Below are 16,453 nucleotides of genomic sequence, written 5' to 3'. Positions count from 1 at the left end.
AGTGTAAGACATGATGGGCTTCCGCCATCGATCCGCAACCTGATCAGTGGTATTGATTGTTTTGCTGCCACTGTATGATCTTGGAGATGCGCCTGTATGGCTGCTGCTGTATGTATAGCCACCGTAACCAGCCATTGCCTTCTCTTTCTTTGAAATCCTCGACTTTTTCCTTGCTTATCTAAGATGTTTGAATTGAAGCTCTCTTTATATAGAAAAATAAAAACTTATTCTCTTTAGCTTGACGGAAAATTCAACTTCGAAGTCTTTCGGTTTGTATATTCTCAATATTTTTTATAAGTTTTTCATTAGGGAGGATTTTTATTAAAATTTGGGTCTCAAATTTTTAAGATTTATAAATTTCTTTGTTTAAGAATTAAAATAATTAAAATTCAAGATTTTGAATTAATCCAAATTCACTATTTAGAAAATTCAAGTGTAGATGATTTAGATAATTCAAAATTAGATTTAGAAATTTAAAAAACAATTTTAAAATTTAATTATTTAGGAAGATATTGAACATAGTTATTTGAACCGAATAAGATTGGTCAATCGGATTGATTGAATCAGAAATCAATTGGAGTATCAATCCGGAGAAAGGTATTACATCAGTTTGTCTGAAAGTTGGTACAAAACGATTGAATAAAAAAACAACTATTGATCGAGCGGTTGAACCAAAATTAATAATTTATTTAATGGAACCATATGGACTAATCAAATCAGTCATACCATTCAAACATGTTGGATCAACAATCCAGTAGCTTGACTGATTCGATCACCAGTTAGTACTGAAAATTTTGATTTAGAAGGAAAAAAAATACCCTTCCCACTCTGTCATATGAATAATTTAAGATAAAATTGATTACTTTTGTGTATTCTTTCAAAGAGATTTTTTTTTTTAGAATTACGCCCTAACCAACCAAATGTAAGTTTTCATTTCATTATTTTTATAATTTTTTTAGGTTAATATATTAAAAAAAACTCTCAACTTTATCGTATTATTTATATAAGTCATTTTCTTTATACAATTTATACAAGTCATTTATACTTTGTTTACACCTGAATAAAATCATATAATTTGATTTGTACTTAAATAAGTGGACTTACTTACATATAAATTAAAAGTTAGGAGTTTGTAAATTAAAATTGTGAAAAGTTATGGTATAAATGAAATTTTTGAATATTTATATTGTACTAAATTAAATGTATGAAGCTTCGTCACTGTTTTTAGAATTAAATTGGACTGAGAATTGATCAAGGTACTAGTCCAAAATAAAGGGTCAAATCAGTTGACTTTTGAACCAGTTGAACCAATCAATCGGACTGGTCAAACTGATTTTCTCAATTTTTTATTTTTCTAATAATTCATTCAATCGAACTAGTCAAACAGGTCGAACAGAGCTAATTGATTAGTCCATTAGTCCAATTCTGAAAAGTTTGAGTTTCGTTGATGACACATTATAAGTACAATTGTTTATTTATTGTTTGAGTTTTGAAGGTAGTGTAAAAGAAGATAAAATAACAAAATTCTCATGTTTTAAAAATCAATCTTGGATATTAAAAATTTAAAGTTTTAAAATAGATTTTAAAATCCAAAATTTAACTCATATGAAATTCAACTTGAATTTGTCAAATTCAAATTCAAATTTTTATTTGTTATCCAAACAAAAAAAAGAATTTAAAATTTCAAATCTAAATCTAAATTTTTTTTTACCAAATTATGTTTTCCAAACATGCCATTAATGTATTTGATATATCATAATTTTCATATTTGTTTTTAAAATATGTGTTAAATTCCATTTTCGAATATAAATATTTGAAGAAAAATAATACGAATCAGAAGAAAGTAGAATCGAACAATGAGCACTTTGAGATTCCCCATTTTTTGTCATTGAGAAAACTGCTTAAGGAATCATATTCTTTTGGATAATGACTGGCATTAGCTGCCTGAAATATGCAAATCTAATAGGATCTTGATAAGAGTAGGTCTTTCACTGTGCAGAATATAATGTACAGTCTTCTGGGAAAAAAACCACTTCAATGTGATGTGCACAAAACAGTTAACAGTCCAATGAAATCATATTGAAATATAAATAAATTTAGTAGCAAGATAGATGTAAGAAAACTAGCACTAAGAAAAAAGATTTGGTACCAAGATATTATTTTACTTACGGGTCAATACTAGGCAATATTCAGAGATTATGCCACCAGCTGAAGATTGGATATACTCATCCACTGGCTCAACTACTTATGAATTTTGCAAAATATGCATATGTTAACTTTGTAAGCTCTACTTATCCCTAGGCTATCAAGATATTTGTTCCTAGTGTATTTTTAAAAAAGACAACCCTTGAATTCTGAAAATTATATTTATAAACTATTTATTTCAACCATAAGGTGGCGTAATATACAAATTTTTGCTTGTGTATTAAAAGACAAAAATGCCATTCGCATCATATATATTACTTTTTTTATTTTTATTTTTAAATTTAAGTAACTCAATCAAATACTTTAAACTAATATAAAGTAAAAATATTTTTATATATTGTATAATTAAATTTAAACAGAAATATTCTTATCAAATAAATAATAATTCAAACTCATATTAATAAGATCTTATACTCATACCCAAACCCGAATATACATAATATAAATAACGAAGTAAACAGTATTGCAACAAATGGAAAGTAGAGACAAACTCATCGGTCCATGTCTTTACATACTACATTGATGGGAAAATGATTCAACTTTTTACTTTACACCTACGGAATTAAAGCACCAACATAAACAAAATTTTGCTTTTCTAATTTGATTACAAATACATAAATAAAAGAATAAAAAAAAAAACAATTAGCATTACTTTAGCAAAGGCATCTATCGGCTACATGAAACCCTCTCCCCAGAGTGTAACTAACCTAACACGGTATGAAATCTACCGAATCATGCACAAAAAAGAAATAAGCATTGAGAGAAATTTTCAAGAAATATACGGATTCAATGCAAATTGATTGTCTTATTTCGAAGAATAATAAATGAAGAAAAATTCAACTTCACAATAACAGTTTCTATGACTAGATTATCATCCCCCATAAAACAAATCTACAGAGCTTCCGAAATCATTAAGCCTTAATGTTTTTTGTCCCAGAAAGTACCCGGTTTTCGTTGTCCACCCGGAATAACAAACTCTTCAGTTGATTGCATTGCCACCCTAGAACCTTTTTTTCTGCTGTATGGCGAAAGCATGCATGCATGCATGTCAAAATAAAAAATTCATCATAGCATCTGCCTATCTATGAAAACATTAATCATGACCCTCCGGAAAAAGTCTGGAGAACGCCCCCAGATTGAAACCTGTCGTCTTTCAAAATATAGAAGAATCCCACCAACACTTTCAGACCACGAAGGCTATCTCAGATGAACATAATAAGTCCCAACACTTTACCAAAGTAATAGATTTTCATCCCAATATACTGAGACCAACCTGCAGCCCAATAGATAAAGAGAGGATATAATTCAAACACTATCTTAGCTGATTTCTTGCTAAGGATATCCAATGGGTAGACATGCTCAAAGAGAAACTGTACGACGTTTCATCACAGACCAAAAAGAAACAGACACTAAATGTTAAATTGACAAAATTATGGGCAAAGAAAAAATTACCGGCATGCTTCCTCTAAACAAATAACCACCTTTTTTTTTTGCTTTCAGAAACCATGAAACAAATCCAAGAAATACAACATAATAAGCTGCCACTCACCTGCTCCCAGAAGTCCATAAGATCATCTGCCTTGTATCACTCTATAATTAAGTACCAAGTCCTCAGGTTTCTTCCATACATAAGCCCGGACAGTAGCTAAGCTCATGTCTGGAGATAATACCTAGAACACATAATAATAGCAAATCAAATAAGTGACCGGAATAATACGATTGAATAGAACAAAACAAGTTAGTCAAATTTAGTTTACTATGTTGAATTCAATCACAAACAAAGGAAGATCTAATACTGGTGCCAGAAAATGAGATCTTAGGTTGTTAGCCAATGGCATTATAACATCAAACATGCAATTGGCTTGCCTGATTATTGCATAAAATCTCGACTGAAGGTCGAGGCTTTTGCCAAGGCTTCAATCCAGACCGAAAAGATCCATCCCCAACTACTAAATGCTGCAATCGTCCTCCAAGTCCAGGCGAAAATGTCCCATCAGTATTAGCATTATCAGATGGTTTGTCAAGCTTTTCTACGACGTAATTAACAACCTACATAACCAAAACATAATGAATATACATTATAATACCTAAGAATCCATAAAATAATGATACAAAAATACAACCTAGAACCAGCTGTTTGGCATTAATATTATAAAACCAGAGAAGAAAGAATCTAACAAATCAGAGCCATCTCCTCTAACATACATGTAACCAAGTTAAAGGTCCTAATCCTATCAATGTATATGCACCTTAAACTAACATTTTCAGTAATCTAACATTGCTCTTTTGGCCATTATGCCATTCAAGTTCCAAAATATGAAAGAGATTCTACTGTATTAGCCCAAGTGATCTAAGTTTCTATACTAACAACATTTGCTATTTTCTACAAACATATTCGTGCAGACGCATATACTAAGAAAACTAAACATGCATACCTTATGTATTCTCAAGATGCGAGGTGCACTTAACTTCCCTTGTGTGAGGATCTGAACAGCTGAACCTTCACAAGGATAAAGGTAGAAGCTACACCTGCAAAAATGAAAAGTAAAACTATCAGGAGAGTGAGGAAGAAAGGAAGAAAGTAAATCCTGCTCAATACCCAAGAAGTAAAATTAATAAGTATCAATGGTTCTGAATAAAGTACAATGATGTCAAAGAAGTGTGGTTTCTTTAAGTCATAGCAAGCATATAAACAAGCAGGTCAACCAATAAGCAGTTCAATGTATGTGGCGTTCCTCGAAAACCTTAAGATTTAATTGAGTAAAGGAAAAAAAAAATTCTGCAAGAAGCAGAGGAAAGTTTAATGAGGTCACAGAAGTTACTTGGTGTTCTCGCGAGGTGGAAGCTTGTTACTCAACACACAGTCCAAAACCCAACCAGGGAAATCCTTCTCATCCTCGGTTCCATCCAATTCAGTAATTTTCTTTCTCCAAGGACCTCCTTGGGAACCCTCAGTGATAATTGAGGGAGGGGAAACTGTAGAAAACTCAAAAGAAGGATAGACCATGGAATCATTTTCAGCATTAACATCTACCTCAATTCTTGAATGAGTAAGACTTTTTGTAGTAATATCTTTTCCTGATAAAACATCTCCATTAACCGAAGCCTGGGAGCCAAGTCTTTGCCTTCTTTTAGTCATCCAATGAGCCAATAGGCCTTTAAGGGTTTCACGAGCTAGATTGACCTGGCAAAGACAAGTCAACACCAGATGCATGTACTAATCACAGCGATTATTTTCAGAGATATCCGTGTCTGAAGATTGCCACGATTAATGGAAAAATCTAATACCTTATCATCCTCAGGTTTGCCAGTTATGTTCAGATCTGCAGAGTACATTTCTGCAGAAAAGCATTGAGGGGTGTCCAAGTGAACAGACAAGCTCCCAAGCCGGGTATCCACAGAGAACCATGCAGGAATGCTTACCTAGAATGGTTTTAAACAAAAATTAAATTTAAAATCCATAAAGAAAAAAGAAAAGATGCAGTATATTCAACTACTACGATCCAATAAATAGTTATCGCACCATCTCAAACAACTGCTCCTTTTTCTCATCAAACGAAACCTGGACATTAAATTAAAGAAATGAATAAATACATACAACTAAAACATAACCTTGCATATGCAGGAGTGTCTCTACGTGTACCAAACCTGTAAATGAAAAGCAAAGTGCAAGCACTTTTCCTTGAGGGGGAAGAAAAGAAAGAAAATAGCAAAAGAATCTAGTGTACCTGTCCATAGTCTTCAATCACAACACCCTTGGTTATCTCCCAGAGCTTTACCGAACCAGCAGTATCCTGTTAAAGACATTAATATCATTTATGCAAAAATAGATCTCCCAAAATAAAATCGTAGGAACCAAAATCCATAGAAGTTGAACAAGTTTTAGGAAGAAGAATGATTCTCTCTTATTACTTCTAATCTGAATACAGCCTTTTAAAGAATAGCAGGAAAAATAAAAAAGGAAATAATCTCTAGAAATTAGCCTATCCCTAAAAATTAGTAATTTGATTATGGCTAATAGTACAAGGAAATTCCTAGCACTAATGTAGAAAATCTGCTTAATTTAAGGAATTCCAACACTCCCCCTCAAGCTGGAGTGTAGATGTGAATCAAACCCAGCTTGCCCATAATTTCTTCGAACATTTTTCTTGAAATGCAACCCCTTACCAGGAGTCCCTTTTAAGTATCTCAATATCCTGTAGGCAGCTTCCAAATGTTTCTCCCGTTGATATCTCCCCCTGTCTACTTCTTCTCCATCCTTACCAGTTCCTAATTTAAGGTTGGGTTCCATAGGAGTCTTGTCTATGTTCTTTGGAGTTTCTACAGAGTCAACATTAGAAACAAAGGCATTGTAGGATTTAGACAAGTTTCCATAGGATACAAACCGAGAAATGGGATGTTGAGTGCAGCTCCTAGTGCCCTTTCTTACTGCAATTGGAAGATGGATGGAAGATGAAGGAGGTGAAACTTCTTCCTCAGGACAGTCCTCGGGTAAAGATGGCATAGGCACTGCTGTTTTGGTCTCAGGCAGCTGATGTCTCCGAGAGTATACATGAAGTCCCTGAGTTTTTCCTTCTTGTTTTTCAGAATGAGTGGGCTGTTTTTCTTCATTAGTATGATTAATCACCCTTGTTTCTTGTTGCTGAACAGTGGAGATAGGAAAAACAGGTTCCAAAACAGGAATAACAGTGGCTGTAGGATTTTCAGCAGGTTTTGTAGTTGTGGTAGGGCTGACAGGTTCCAAAACAGGAATAACAGTGGCTGTAGGATTTTCAGCAGGTTTTGTAGTGGTGGTAGGGCTGATAGAGTCTTGAGGTATAATGAGAAGATTGCTCAAGGTCTCATCTTCACTAAGTATCTCCCCCTGAAGATGAGAGGCTGAAAAATATGGCTCGTTTTCGAAGAAAGTAACATCAAGGGACACAAACATCCGGTGTAAGGTTGGAGAGTAGCACTTGTACCCTTTTTGTGCAGGTGAGTAACCAATAAAGACACAAGTGTGAGCTCTAGGATCAAGTTTAGATTGGTTGGGTTGATGGTTGTGGACAAATGCTTTGCAACCAAATGTTTTGGTTGGGAGATTAGGAACACGAAACAAGGGAAATTTTTTTTTGAAAAGTATGAAAAGGTGTTTGAAAGTTTAATACCTTTGATGGGAGTCGGTTTATAAGATAACAAGCAGTGAGGACAGCTTCTCCCCATAAATACTTTGGTACACCCATAGTAAACATCAGGGCATGAGCCACGGCTACAAGGTGTCTGTTTTTCCTCTCAGAAACCCCATTTTGTTGAGGGGTGTTAGGACAAGAACTTTGATGTATGATTCCTTGCTCAGAAAGATAAGGACTTAGGATAGAATTAAAGTACTCTCTCCCATTATCAGTTCTAAGGGTGTGAATATTTGAATTTAACTGAGTTCGAATCATTGAATGAAAATTTTTGAAGACTCTAGAGACTTCGGATTTTTCTTTAAGGAGATAGACCCAACAAACTCTAGTGTGGTCATCAATGAAAGTTATGAACCACCTAGCCCCTGTGATGTTTTTTACTCGACTGGCTCCCCATAGATCGCTGTGGATTAAAGAGAAAGGTTGAGATTGAACATAAGGTTTCAAAGGATAAGGGACACGAATGTGTTTAGACAGTTGGCAAACTTCACAGTTCAATGAACTAATTTTCTTATTTAGAAATAGTAGAGGAAACAGTTTCTTCAAGTACATGAAATTCGGGTGTCCTAGTCTACGATGCCATAGCATGATAGGATCGTCTTTTGATGTAGATAAGGCCATCCCTTCTTGTGAACTGTTTTTGTTCCAAACATATAAGCCATCATTAACTTTAGTAGTGCCAATCATCTTTCCCGATTCCTGTTCCTGAACCACACAACCAAAAGTAGAAAATTCAGCAAGTACTTTTTCATCCTTGGTAAGCTTGCTAATTGAAAGTAAATTACAGGAAAGATTTGGAACATGTAAAACTTTATCAAGGGAAAAATTTTCAGTAAGTCTCACTGTCCCCATTCCAGCCACCGGTGAGTAAGATCCATCAGCTATGCGAATCCGAGAGTGATCATGACAAGGTAAATAGGTGTGAAACAAACTTAGATTACCTGTCATGTGGTCGGATGCACCCGAGTCTAGTATCCAGGAAGTTGTGATAGGTTCGTGTGTAGTATTTAAAGCAGTACCTTGAATAGCTAGTGACCCACTGGCTGTAGGAGTCCTGAGTAGTTTATGAAGAGCCTCAAGTTGAGTTTTGGTTAGCCTAACATTCTGAGCATCTTCTTCAGTAGTAGATATCATTGCTGCCTTGTTTTCTTTCTGTTTTTTTTTCTTCAGGATAGCCATGGAGTTTGAAGCATTTCTCCTTGGTATGCCCAACCCGATTACAGTGGCTACACCATGGCCTTTTTGAACCAGAATCAATTCCATCTTTGAACCTTTGAGATTGAGGGCCTCTTGAAATAAGAGCAGAGTTCTCGGAAGGATGATGACCAGCTACGGTCAATGGTTTTAATTCTCTTGCGTCTCCCAACATAATAAGACGCCGTTTCTCTTCCCTCCTTACTTCAGCAAATGCTTCTCCTATGGTTGGCAGTGTGGTTCTGCCTAGTATTCATCCTCGGACCTCATCAAGATCACGATTTAGTCCTACTAAGAACTCATAGAGACGTTCTTTGTTAAGATGATCCATGAACTTGGTGTGTTCCAAGCCCTCACCCCAATCAACTTCATAATACATGTCTAACTCCTGCCATAAGATCTTTAGGTTGTTGTAATATTGAGTGACTTCAAGTGTTCCTTGTCGAATATCTTTCAACTTTAATTTGATCTCGAATACTTGGGAAGTATTTCCAAGATCCGAGTAATTCTCCTTGATTGCATCCCACATTTCTTTGGCAGTTTTGAAAAAAAGATACGTTTGGCTTATATGACCTTCCATCAAATTTATAAGCCAAGCCATAACCATTGAGTTGTTAAGTTCCCAAGTTGCATAACCAGTGTCTGTTGATGCTGGTCGAGGAATTTGTCCATTAATGTACCCAAATTTTCCTTGGCCACGAAGAACCATAAGGACAGATTGTGACCATTGCAGGAAATTTTTTCCATTTAATCGATGATTTGTGATTATAAGAGAAGAGTTAAGGTCACCTTGTGGGATTCCTTGACTGTGATTTTGAGTTATTTGTGAGATCTCAGTCTCAGAGAAATTTTGGGTGTCACCCATGGGAGTACGGTTTCTAACAGAGAAAAACAGAACAAGAGAAGAGAAGAAAGAGCAGGATCAAATGGATTCCTGATGCTCTTGATACCATGAACAAGTTCTAGGAAGAAGAATGATTTTCTCTTATTACTTCTAATCTGAATACAGCCTTTTAAAGAATAGCAGGAAAAATAAAAAAGGAAATAATCTATAGAAATTAGCCTATCCCTAAAAATTAGTAATTTGATTATGGCTAATAGTACAAGGAAATTCCTAGCACTAATGTAGAAAATCTGCTTAATTTAAGGAATTCCAACAGAAGTACTAACGAATTTACCTTAGTCAATACATGCCTTCTGTTATTTAAAATCTCATAATGAACTATTGCAGGAGTTCCGGGAATGGTGAAGATGGGTTCTTTATAAACAGGAGCCTGTAAATAATTGACAACGTCAGCACAGAAATGAAGGGAGAAGGATAGAAGATAAAGTTTAAAACAAATCATAGCCAAACATCAAAGGGATATACATAACAATGCATATCATGATTAATAAAAGGACAATCTAATATTTATTCTTTTTCTTGGGGTTGGGTGAGCAAGAAACAAATGAAACAGGAACAACAATACTTCAATGTATTTAGTAATACTTGACACAAATTAATGAAAGTGAGAAAAAAAAAAGATTTATGAGAAATTTTCATGACAAACATGGTGATGTGCTGTTGTAAGCCAAAACATATACAAACATGAATACACACACACTATACTTACTGGGGTAGACCCTTCCAAGGAAACTCGTGCTCTGGAGAAGGACAGGTTTCCAGCCAAGAATGAACCACCTCTTTGAAAGACCTTCTGAGGATTTTTTCCTTCAGCAGGCCATCTATGAACCGAAGAATCTGTCGTTGCAACCCATATACTATCACCATGCAACGCCAGCTGCAAAATCGGATGCTCCTTTGTGCAAAGCAAAAGACTCTCTCTAGTTGTCAAGTCTGTCAAATATAACTGATGTATGTACAAAGCACAAATTCAGAATTAAAGCTAAATATTTACAGGTAACAGACAAGGATGTCAGAAAGTGTAAAGATTATGCTAAGAATATTTAAAATTATGGCCTTTATTTCATTACCAGACCAATTCAGAAACTTAAGCTAGAATAGGCATTTTAAAGTCTTAACATTAAGTTTCATTAAGTTAAAGTTGCAACGTTTTATTTCATTTTCTGTTCACTTCATTTTAAAATGTCAAACATATTTGAGTGGTTTCAAAAAAAAATTAGAGGAAATCGAAGAATTTGATGCAGTGAATCCATCTATTAAGTTTCTATTCATGTATAAGAGTTGTAACTGCATTAAGTCAGTTTTGGAAGTTTCTTACTCTGGATCCCATATGTTTGTATGAATAAATATTACTATCCATTAATGAGCATGGTTTACTAGACAAAAAATTTACAAGAACTTTGGCAACTGTAGTTACAAGCTTTTGCCCCAGTACAATGTTTAAGGAAATGCAACTCTATGAGCAAAGCACCTAGATCACTTATTCACCTTTCTTGCTCTGCAATTTCTAAGATTGTTTTCAGTCCATAACCTTACTCATAAAAATTAATTTTCAAATTAAACCCTTAGCCCTTAATTTACCATTCAACCTATAATGGTATCAGCACAGCACAGGATTTTGCCTACATCTAATCTATATCTATAGACCCCTAATTCTTCTCATAATTTCCCATCTTTTAATCTCAACCAAGCCTGAAATACTAATCAGCCAATTGTCCTACATTGGCATAACTATCTTGTCAAATTCTACATCAAAACATTGGCAAAAAATGATAAACATGTCCATTAAAATGGTTTGGCATGAATATCCACTTACAGAAAGATCTCTGCCACCACTATAAACATGACTAAAGGTTGGGGTGCTTGCAAGTGCCCAAACAGAATCCATATGCACAGCATATGAATGCACACAGCGTTGCTGACCAAGGTCCCATAGCCTACAAGTTAAAATTACAACTGCTTGAAAGGCATGGTCTTAAATTATTTATGGTTGAAAACGGCATGTGGTTCAACAGCAAAACAATAAACAAATTGTGTACCTGATCATCGAATCAGATGACCCCGATAAACAATATCTGAAAGATAACAAAATGTCTGTCAAACACTTAACTAATGAAATAAATAAAGCACAGAAGAGAATAAAATCAAATAACATAATTCATTAGTAGTCAATCAAGGGAAGAACCTATAAGATAAAAACAAAGACCCTGATACATTAAAAGAAGTATTCATCCCAATTTCACTTGAAAGCAGTTATAAAATGTGCACATGTGCATCCATATAAAGCCATAACAAGGTTTAGTCTCCACTGTTCAACCACCCCTTCGTTATAAAAATCTTTACCATCATAGGACCATTATTAATATATAAAAATTTTACAATCAGATGCGTTTACACCACTGCAATAGAACAGTTTGGCAGTCACAATAGAAAATAATCAGATGACAAATACGCGTCATATGACACATGCTAAAGCTATTGTAAGCTTCCAACTAACGTCAAGTTAATTCTATTTGTAACTCAGATAGCGACTGGAGCTGAATTCATTGCACCAACCTGCCAGTAGAATCCATAAGTAGAGCCCTAATGTTATCTGTATGCCCTCTTAGCTTCATAGTCTTCAATCCAGTTCTTGGGTCCCAAACTCGCACAACCTATATGAAAGTGAGGCAGGATACTAAGAGTTTCATTAAAATTTTAAAATCAAAAGGCCAAATGATAACAAATGACCAAAAGATTTTTTTTTTTCATTAAAAAAAAAAAGAAAGAAAGAGGATGAGGTAAAGATATGACCATCCTCTGCAAGATGTCATAAGGGAAGAGGAACATGTTATTATCAGAACATTTGAATTGGGTAGAAGTAAAAGCTACCTTCTCAGTTCCACCAGAGACAAGAAGGCTTCCACTATCATTAATTGCCAATGCATAGACCGACTCTTTATGGCCTTTGGCACATATGGGGACATACCCATGACACTGAGCTGTCTGAGCAGCAATGCTGTTACTTGAGCTAATTGTCCGCAAACTTGATATTGATAATGAATTTGCAGAACCATTGATACCGTTGGAACAATTATCTTCCAATACATCACTGGACTTTGAGAGAGGAGTAACTGCAGCTTCAATATCCCATACAAAAACCTCCCCACCAAGACCCCCAGAGGCAACCACATTGGTCTAAAATGTATGACACTAAAAACAAATCAGAAAGTGACCTCTATGATGATAAATATCATACTTTGAAGCACAATTTATGCTGCCAAATTAAACATGAAACTTAAATAGCAATATTGCATTAGCAGGAACCTTTCATCCATTTAGCTAATAATATCCAGAGAAACTTTAACATAGAAATTACATTTTTTTCAGCTGCAGCTAGACAAGTTACATAGTCAGAGTGTTGACGGAGAGTGCTGGTACAAATTCCATCAGACAAGCAATTCCATGTCTGGTATATCCCAAGGAAAAAGAATGTCAAAACTTAACGAAATTAGTCAAAAAGGGAACAGCCAAAGATGATGAATTAATTAACAACAAACCTTCAATGTGGTGTCTGATGAACATGAAACAAGTGTATTATCACCAGCAATTACAGTATCATTTACCTGCATAATAAGGAAATAGCTTAATTCTGAATCATAACTTACACATTACAGAGGTATATTATGCACATATTAAATGGATGGCAAATCCCACAAACTAAAGAAAAAGGAGATTAAAGAGCTTTTTGACATTTAAGCTGACTGTTGATGTAATTAAAGTGCAAAGCGAAATACTTGCTCTACCTTTTCCTTTTGGAAAGCTGGTCAGTTACTAAGCAACTATTTGTATTTGGTAATACATCAATATATGGCATCTAGTAGACCAAAAACAGAAAATAAATTAAATTGTCACACTCTCCCAACCACATATTAGCAATCAAAAGACTATTGGTAAGGAATGAAGATCATGCTCATAGCCAAAAGCAAATTTTCATTGGCAAAAACAAAAATAAAAAATGGGTACCCAATCAACATGTGACTCAAATGTAGCAGAGCAAGTAGCAGCATCGTCATCCAGCGCCCATCTCTTAAGTGTGCCATCTCGGCTTCCAGTGAAGAGATAGTTGCACCCATCAGAGAAAGATGACTTCAGGACAGCCAAACAATTTATGCCGGCACAATGCTGCAAAACAACATGCCAAAATGAAGAAACATCAGTGCCTAGTGCCTATAACCAAAAGAAACAGATAAAAGGTTCAACTACCATCCTCAAGCTAATTACTTGCTTTTTAGAATAAAAAACAAAGGATTAGCAGAATAATCCAATTTGATTGTTAGCATGTTCTTAAATTAAGGATACAATGGACACTATCAAAAGTTAGTAATTGAGAAAAAAGGCTATTATTTTCACTTTAATTTAGCATACGTAAATCTTAAGGATAATAAGTATCCAATTAAGACAGTGGTATAATATTACCTAGAAGGAAGTTCAGGAGTTCCAACTGCAAATAGATTTAAAATATGCCAATTTTATCAACATAACAAATATATAATAAGCATTTCTTACTCAACCTTTAGGAGAACACATACGGCATGGTATTTTAAATCTACACAAGGATAAAAAAATCACACGAAGACTCAAATGGTATTTCTATGGATCATTATAAATTTGTGTGCCCCAATATAACAATACATATAAAAACAAGCATGACCTTCTAGATTAGCTACGATAGCATAACATAGAAATTAAGAAAAGGAATATAAAACCAACAAAGGAGAAACACCAATGATGCAAAATGTTGCCTTACCCTGAAAACGCAGATAAATAAATTAGAATCCTAATGGAACCTCAAATATGCAAATTCCTAAGGACTGCCAAATACATAATGAAGGAAGAAAACTTATTCACTTCAAAGATAAAGGACAATGGGATAACTAACGAAAGTATAGAAATAAATAAATAAAACGAAAAAACTTCACCTTTGTATCATCAGTGTCACTCAATACGTATCTCAGCCTCTTTTCTTTACGTGGGCGGTTAGAATTGGCATTGTTCCCCACACTGCTCACTCGATGCATTGCGGTGACCCCTAGGTAATCAGTCAAATGAAATTAAAAACTACACCTACACCACCGGATATTTCAATGCCTTTGAACACTTGAATATGTCAACACTGTACGTTAAGTTGGACTAACTTAAATTCTGCAACCAAAAATCAATTTAAAAGGCAAAAAAAAATGAAAAAATGAAAAACAAGGCTCCAAATAGTAGTGCAGTAGCAGTTTCACGGATCGTGGCCGCAAATAGCAGCGTAATTGAAAATAGCAGCCAGAACGGTACGCTATTTCCGCTGAAACCGATAGCCTTAAAAGAAATTTTGTCCCTTCTCAACAAAGTAAACAGAGAGAAGGTAACACGCAGTAGGATCGAAAACAGAAAACCAAATATAGCAGAGTGATGCGGAGACACAGAGCAGATAATTCAAAATCCTATGACTCAAGTAGAAAATCGATAATCAAGTTGAGTTTAGGGTTCCGAAAATTACCTTAGTTTAATTTGCTAGTATATGAGAAACTTGAAGGCAAGAGACAGAGCGCTCGGGGGAGGAGAAGGAGGAAGAGGAGAGGGATCAAATAGAAGAGAAAAGACAGGCTTTGTTTGGACAGAGTGGTGGTGATGACAGATTAGAGTGGGTCGGGAATTTTTGGGTTAAAAGGGTAAATTTCAATATTGATATTTGTCATTACTTATCTTTATATGGATATATGTATTGATAGTTGTCATTTTATTTTGTCATAATGGATAATTTTGTTCTTACATGCAATTTCCCTTTTTGTAGTCTAACTTTAAAATTTTCACTAATCTTAATTTTTTTTAAAATAAATTTATAATTAAATATTGGTTTTAGACTATTTGAAGGATAAAATTTAATAAAATTTATTTTTTATTTAAGTAAACTATTTCGTTACTCACATTAGAATTAAATTGTTTCTATTTTGATTATTTTAATTTTTTTTATTAATTTAGTCACTGGCGTTAATTAAATTAACCAAATTAATCATCCCACCATTAAATTCATTATTCCATCGTTAGACCCATTTATTATTTTATTCTTCTTCCTTGCCATATTCTTTTTTTCCTTTTCCATTCTATTTTTTCTTTTCATTCTCTTTCTCTACTTTTTCTCATCTTCTTCCTTAAACCCATATATTCCTTATACAAAATGGTAAGATTTTCATGTTGTAGAAGTAGATAAGACAAAGTTTTGGAAATCAAAGAGAAAATGGATGGATTCAAATTTGTAGAGCTTTTATTCCATTGATAGTGCTACTGATCTGAGCTTGGCAATATTGGCAATGGCCTGCACTACACTCAAAAGAATCCTCTAGTTAGGCAAAGCATGGCAAAACTCGTCTTTAGTCTTTCTGTTCTTATTCAGTTGTCTTTTGAGACATTGAAAGGCTTTCAGGCTTCAAATAGAACTCGATCATATCATTGTTCCAGTCGTTGCTCATTAAACGTTGTAGAAAATATGTATGTTTCAATTATGTAGTAGACATTGTATAGTTATGTTTTGTAATATACAATTTGAGCTTGGTTTTCTATTTTTGAAGATGTTTTGGACAATATTTTATTAATGTGAATATAGATCTTACATAGAAACAACTTCTTCTCCTACAATTAGTTAATTGACAGTCTGTGTATTTATATTGTGTTCGTATTATTTTTTTCGTGGCATGTTGGGTTTCAACTATCCACTGTTCATATCACTATCCTTTCATATGCATCTTCTGTACTGTAGGATTGCTTAAGACCTTTAATTTTAGCATAACTTTTTAAACTTAATGACGCTAAACAGATTCATATGGAAAATAAATTAAAAAAAATTCAATATGTTTGAAAATTGGAAAAACAAAGAACTGAAAGTGTAACCACTGAAGATTTGAATCAACTTAAGAGAAGCCTATAGAAATATGCTATCACACCTTGAAACGTTAAG

At 34.2% G+C, this 16,453-nt stretch overlaps 1 protein-coding gene across 4 annotated transcripts; it reads right to left on the bottom strand.

Annotated features, from left to right (window-relative positions):
• Positions 1–2,990: 2,990 nt before the first annotated feature.
• Positions 2,991–15,177, bottom strand: LOC107893602 (WD repeat-containing protein 48). Of its 4 annotated transcripts, none has more exons than XM_016818634.2 (19): positions 14,999–15,177; positions 14,433–14,542; positions 13,477–13,635; positions 13,011–13,076; positions 12,830–12,919; positions 12,343–12,648; positions 12,028–12,125; positions 11,511–11,546; positions 11,288–11,408; positions 10,181–10,417; positions 9,746–9,841; positions 5,934–5,999; positions 5,729–5,767; positions 5,494–5,628; positions 5,028–5,389; positions 4,641–4,734; positions 4,072–4,254; positions 3,755–3,875; positions 2,991–3,478 (listed from the first exon to the last, which is right to left on the bottom strand). In XM_016818634.2, exons 2-18 carry the CDS (start codon positions 14,529–14,531, stop codon positions 3,777–3,779), a joined length of 2,286 nt encoding a protein of 761 aa, XP_016674123.1. In that variant the 5' UTR covers positions 14,532–14,542; positions 14,999–15,177; the 3' UTR covers positions 2,991–3,478; positions 3,755–3,776. The 4 variants fall into 4 exon arrangements, with proteins under 4 accessions (XP_016674123.1, XP_016674124.1, XP_016674125.1 ...); XM_016818635.2 differs by having other exon boundaries at positions 14,433–14,655; positions 14,999–15,174; XM_016818636.2 differs by lacking the exon at positions 5,729–5,767 and having other exon boundaries at positions 14,999–15,174.
• Between the last annotated feature and the right edge of the window lie 1,276 nt (positions 15,178–16,453).

The sequence above is a fragment of the Gossypium hirsutum genome, chromosome A13 (genome assembly GCF_007990345.1).
Source record: "Gossypium hirsutum isolate 1008001.06 chromosome A13, Gossypium_hirsutum_v2.1, whole genome shotgun sequence".
NCBI classification, from domain to species: domain Eukaryota; kingdom Viridiplantae; phylum Streptophyta; class Magnoliopsida; order Malvales; family Malvaceae; genus Gossypium; species Gossypium hirsutum.
Note: the sequence above shows the minus strand (reverse complement) of the source record. Positions and strands in the feature narration are given on the sequence as shown.

What these genes read in the sequence shown, in the direction of transcription:
- LOC107893602 (XM_016818634.2), bottom strand. Translation starts at nt 14,531, where the DNA reads ATGCATCGAGTGAGCAGTGTGGGGAACAATGCCAATTCTAACCGCCCA. An exon ending in GAAGGCATGTATTGACTAAG is followed by an intron (nt 6,000 to 9,745) that starts GTAAATTCGTTA and finishes TGTCTTTAACAG; the next exon opens with GATACTGCTGGTTCGGTAAA. An exon ending in GCAAACCTGAGGATGATAAG is followed by an intron (nt 5,390 to 5,493) that starts GTATTAGATTTT and finishes TGTCTTTGCCAG; the next exon opens with GTCAATCTAGCTCGTGAAAC.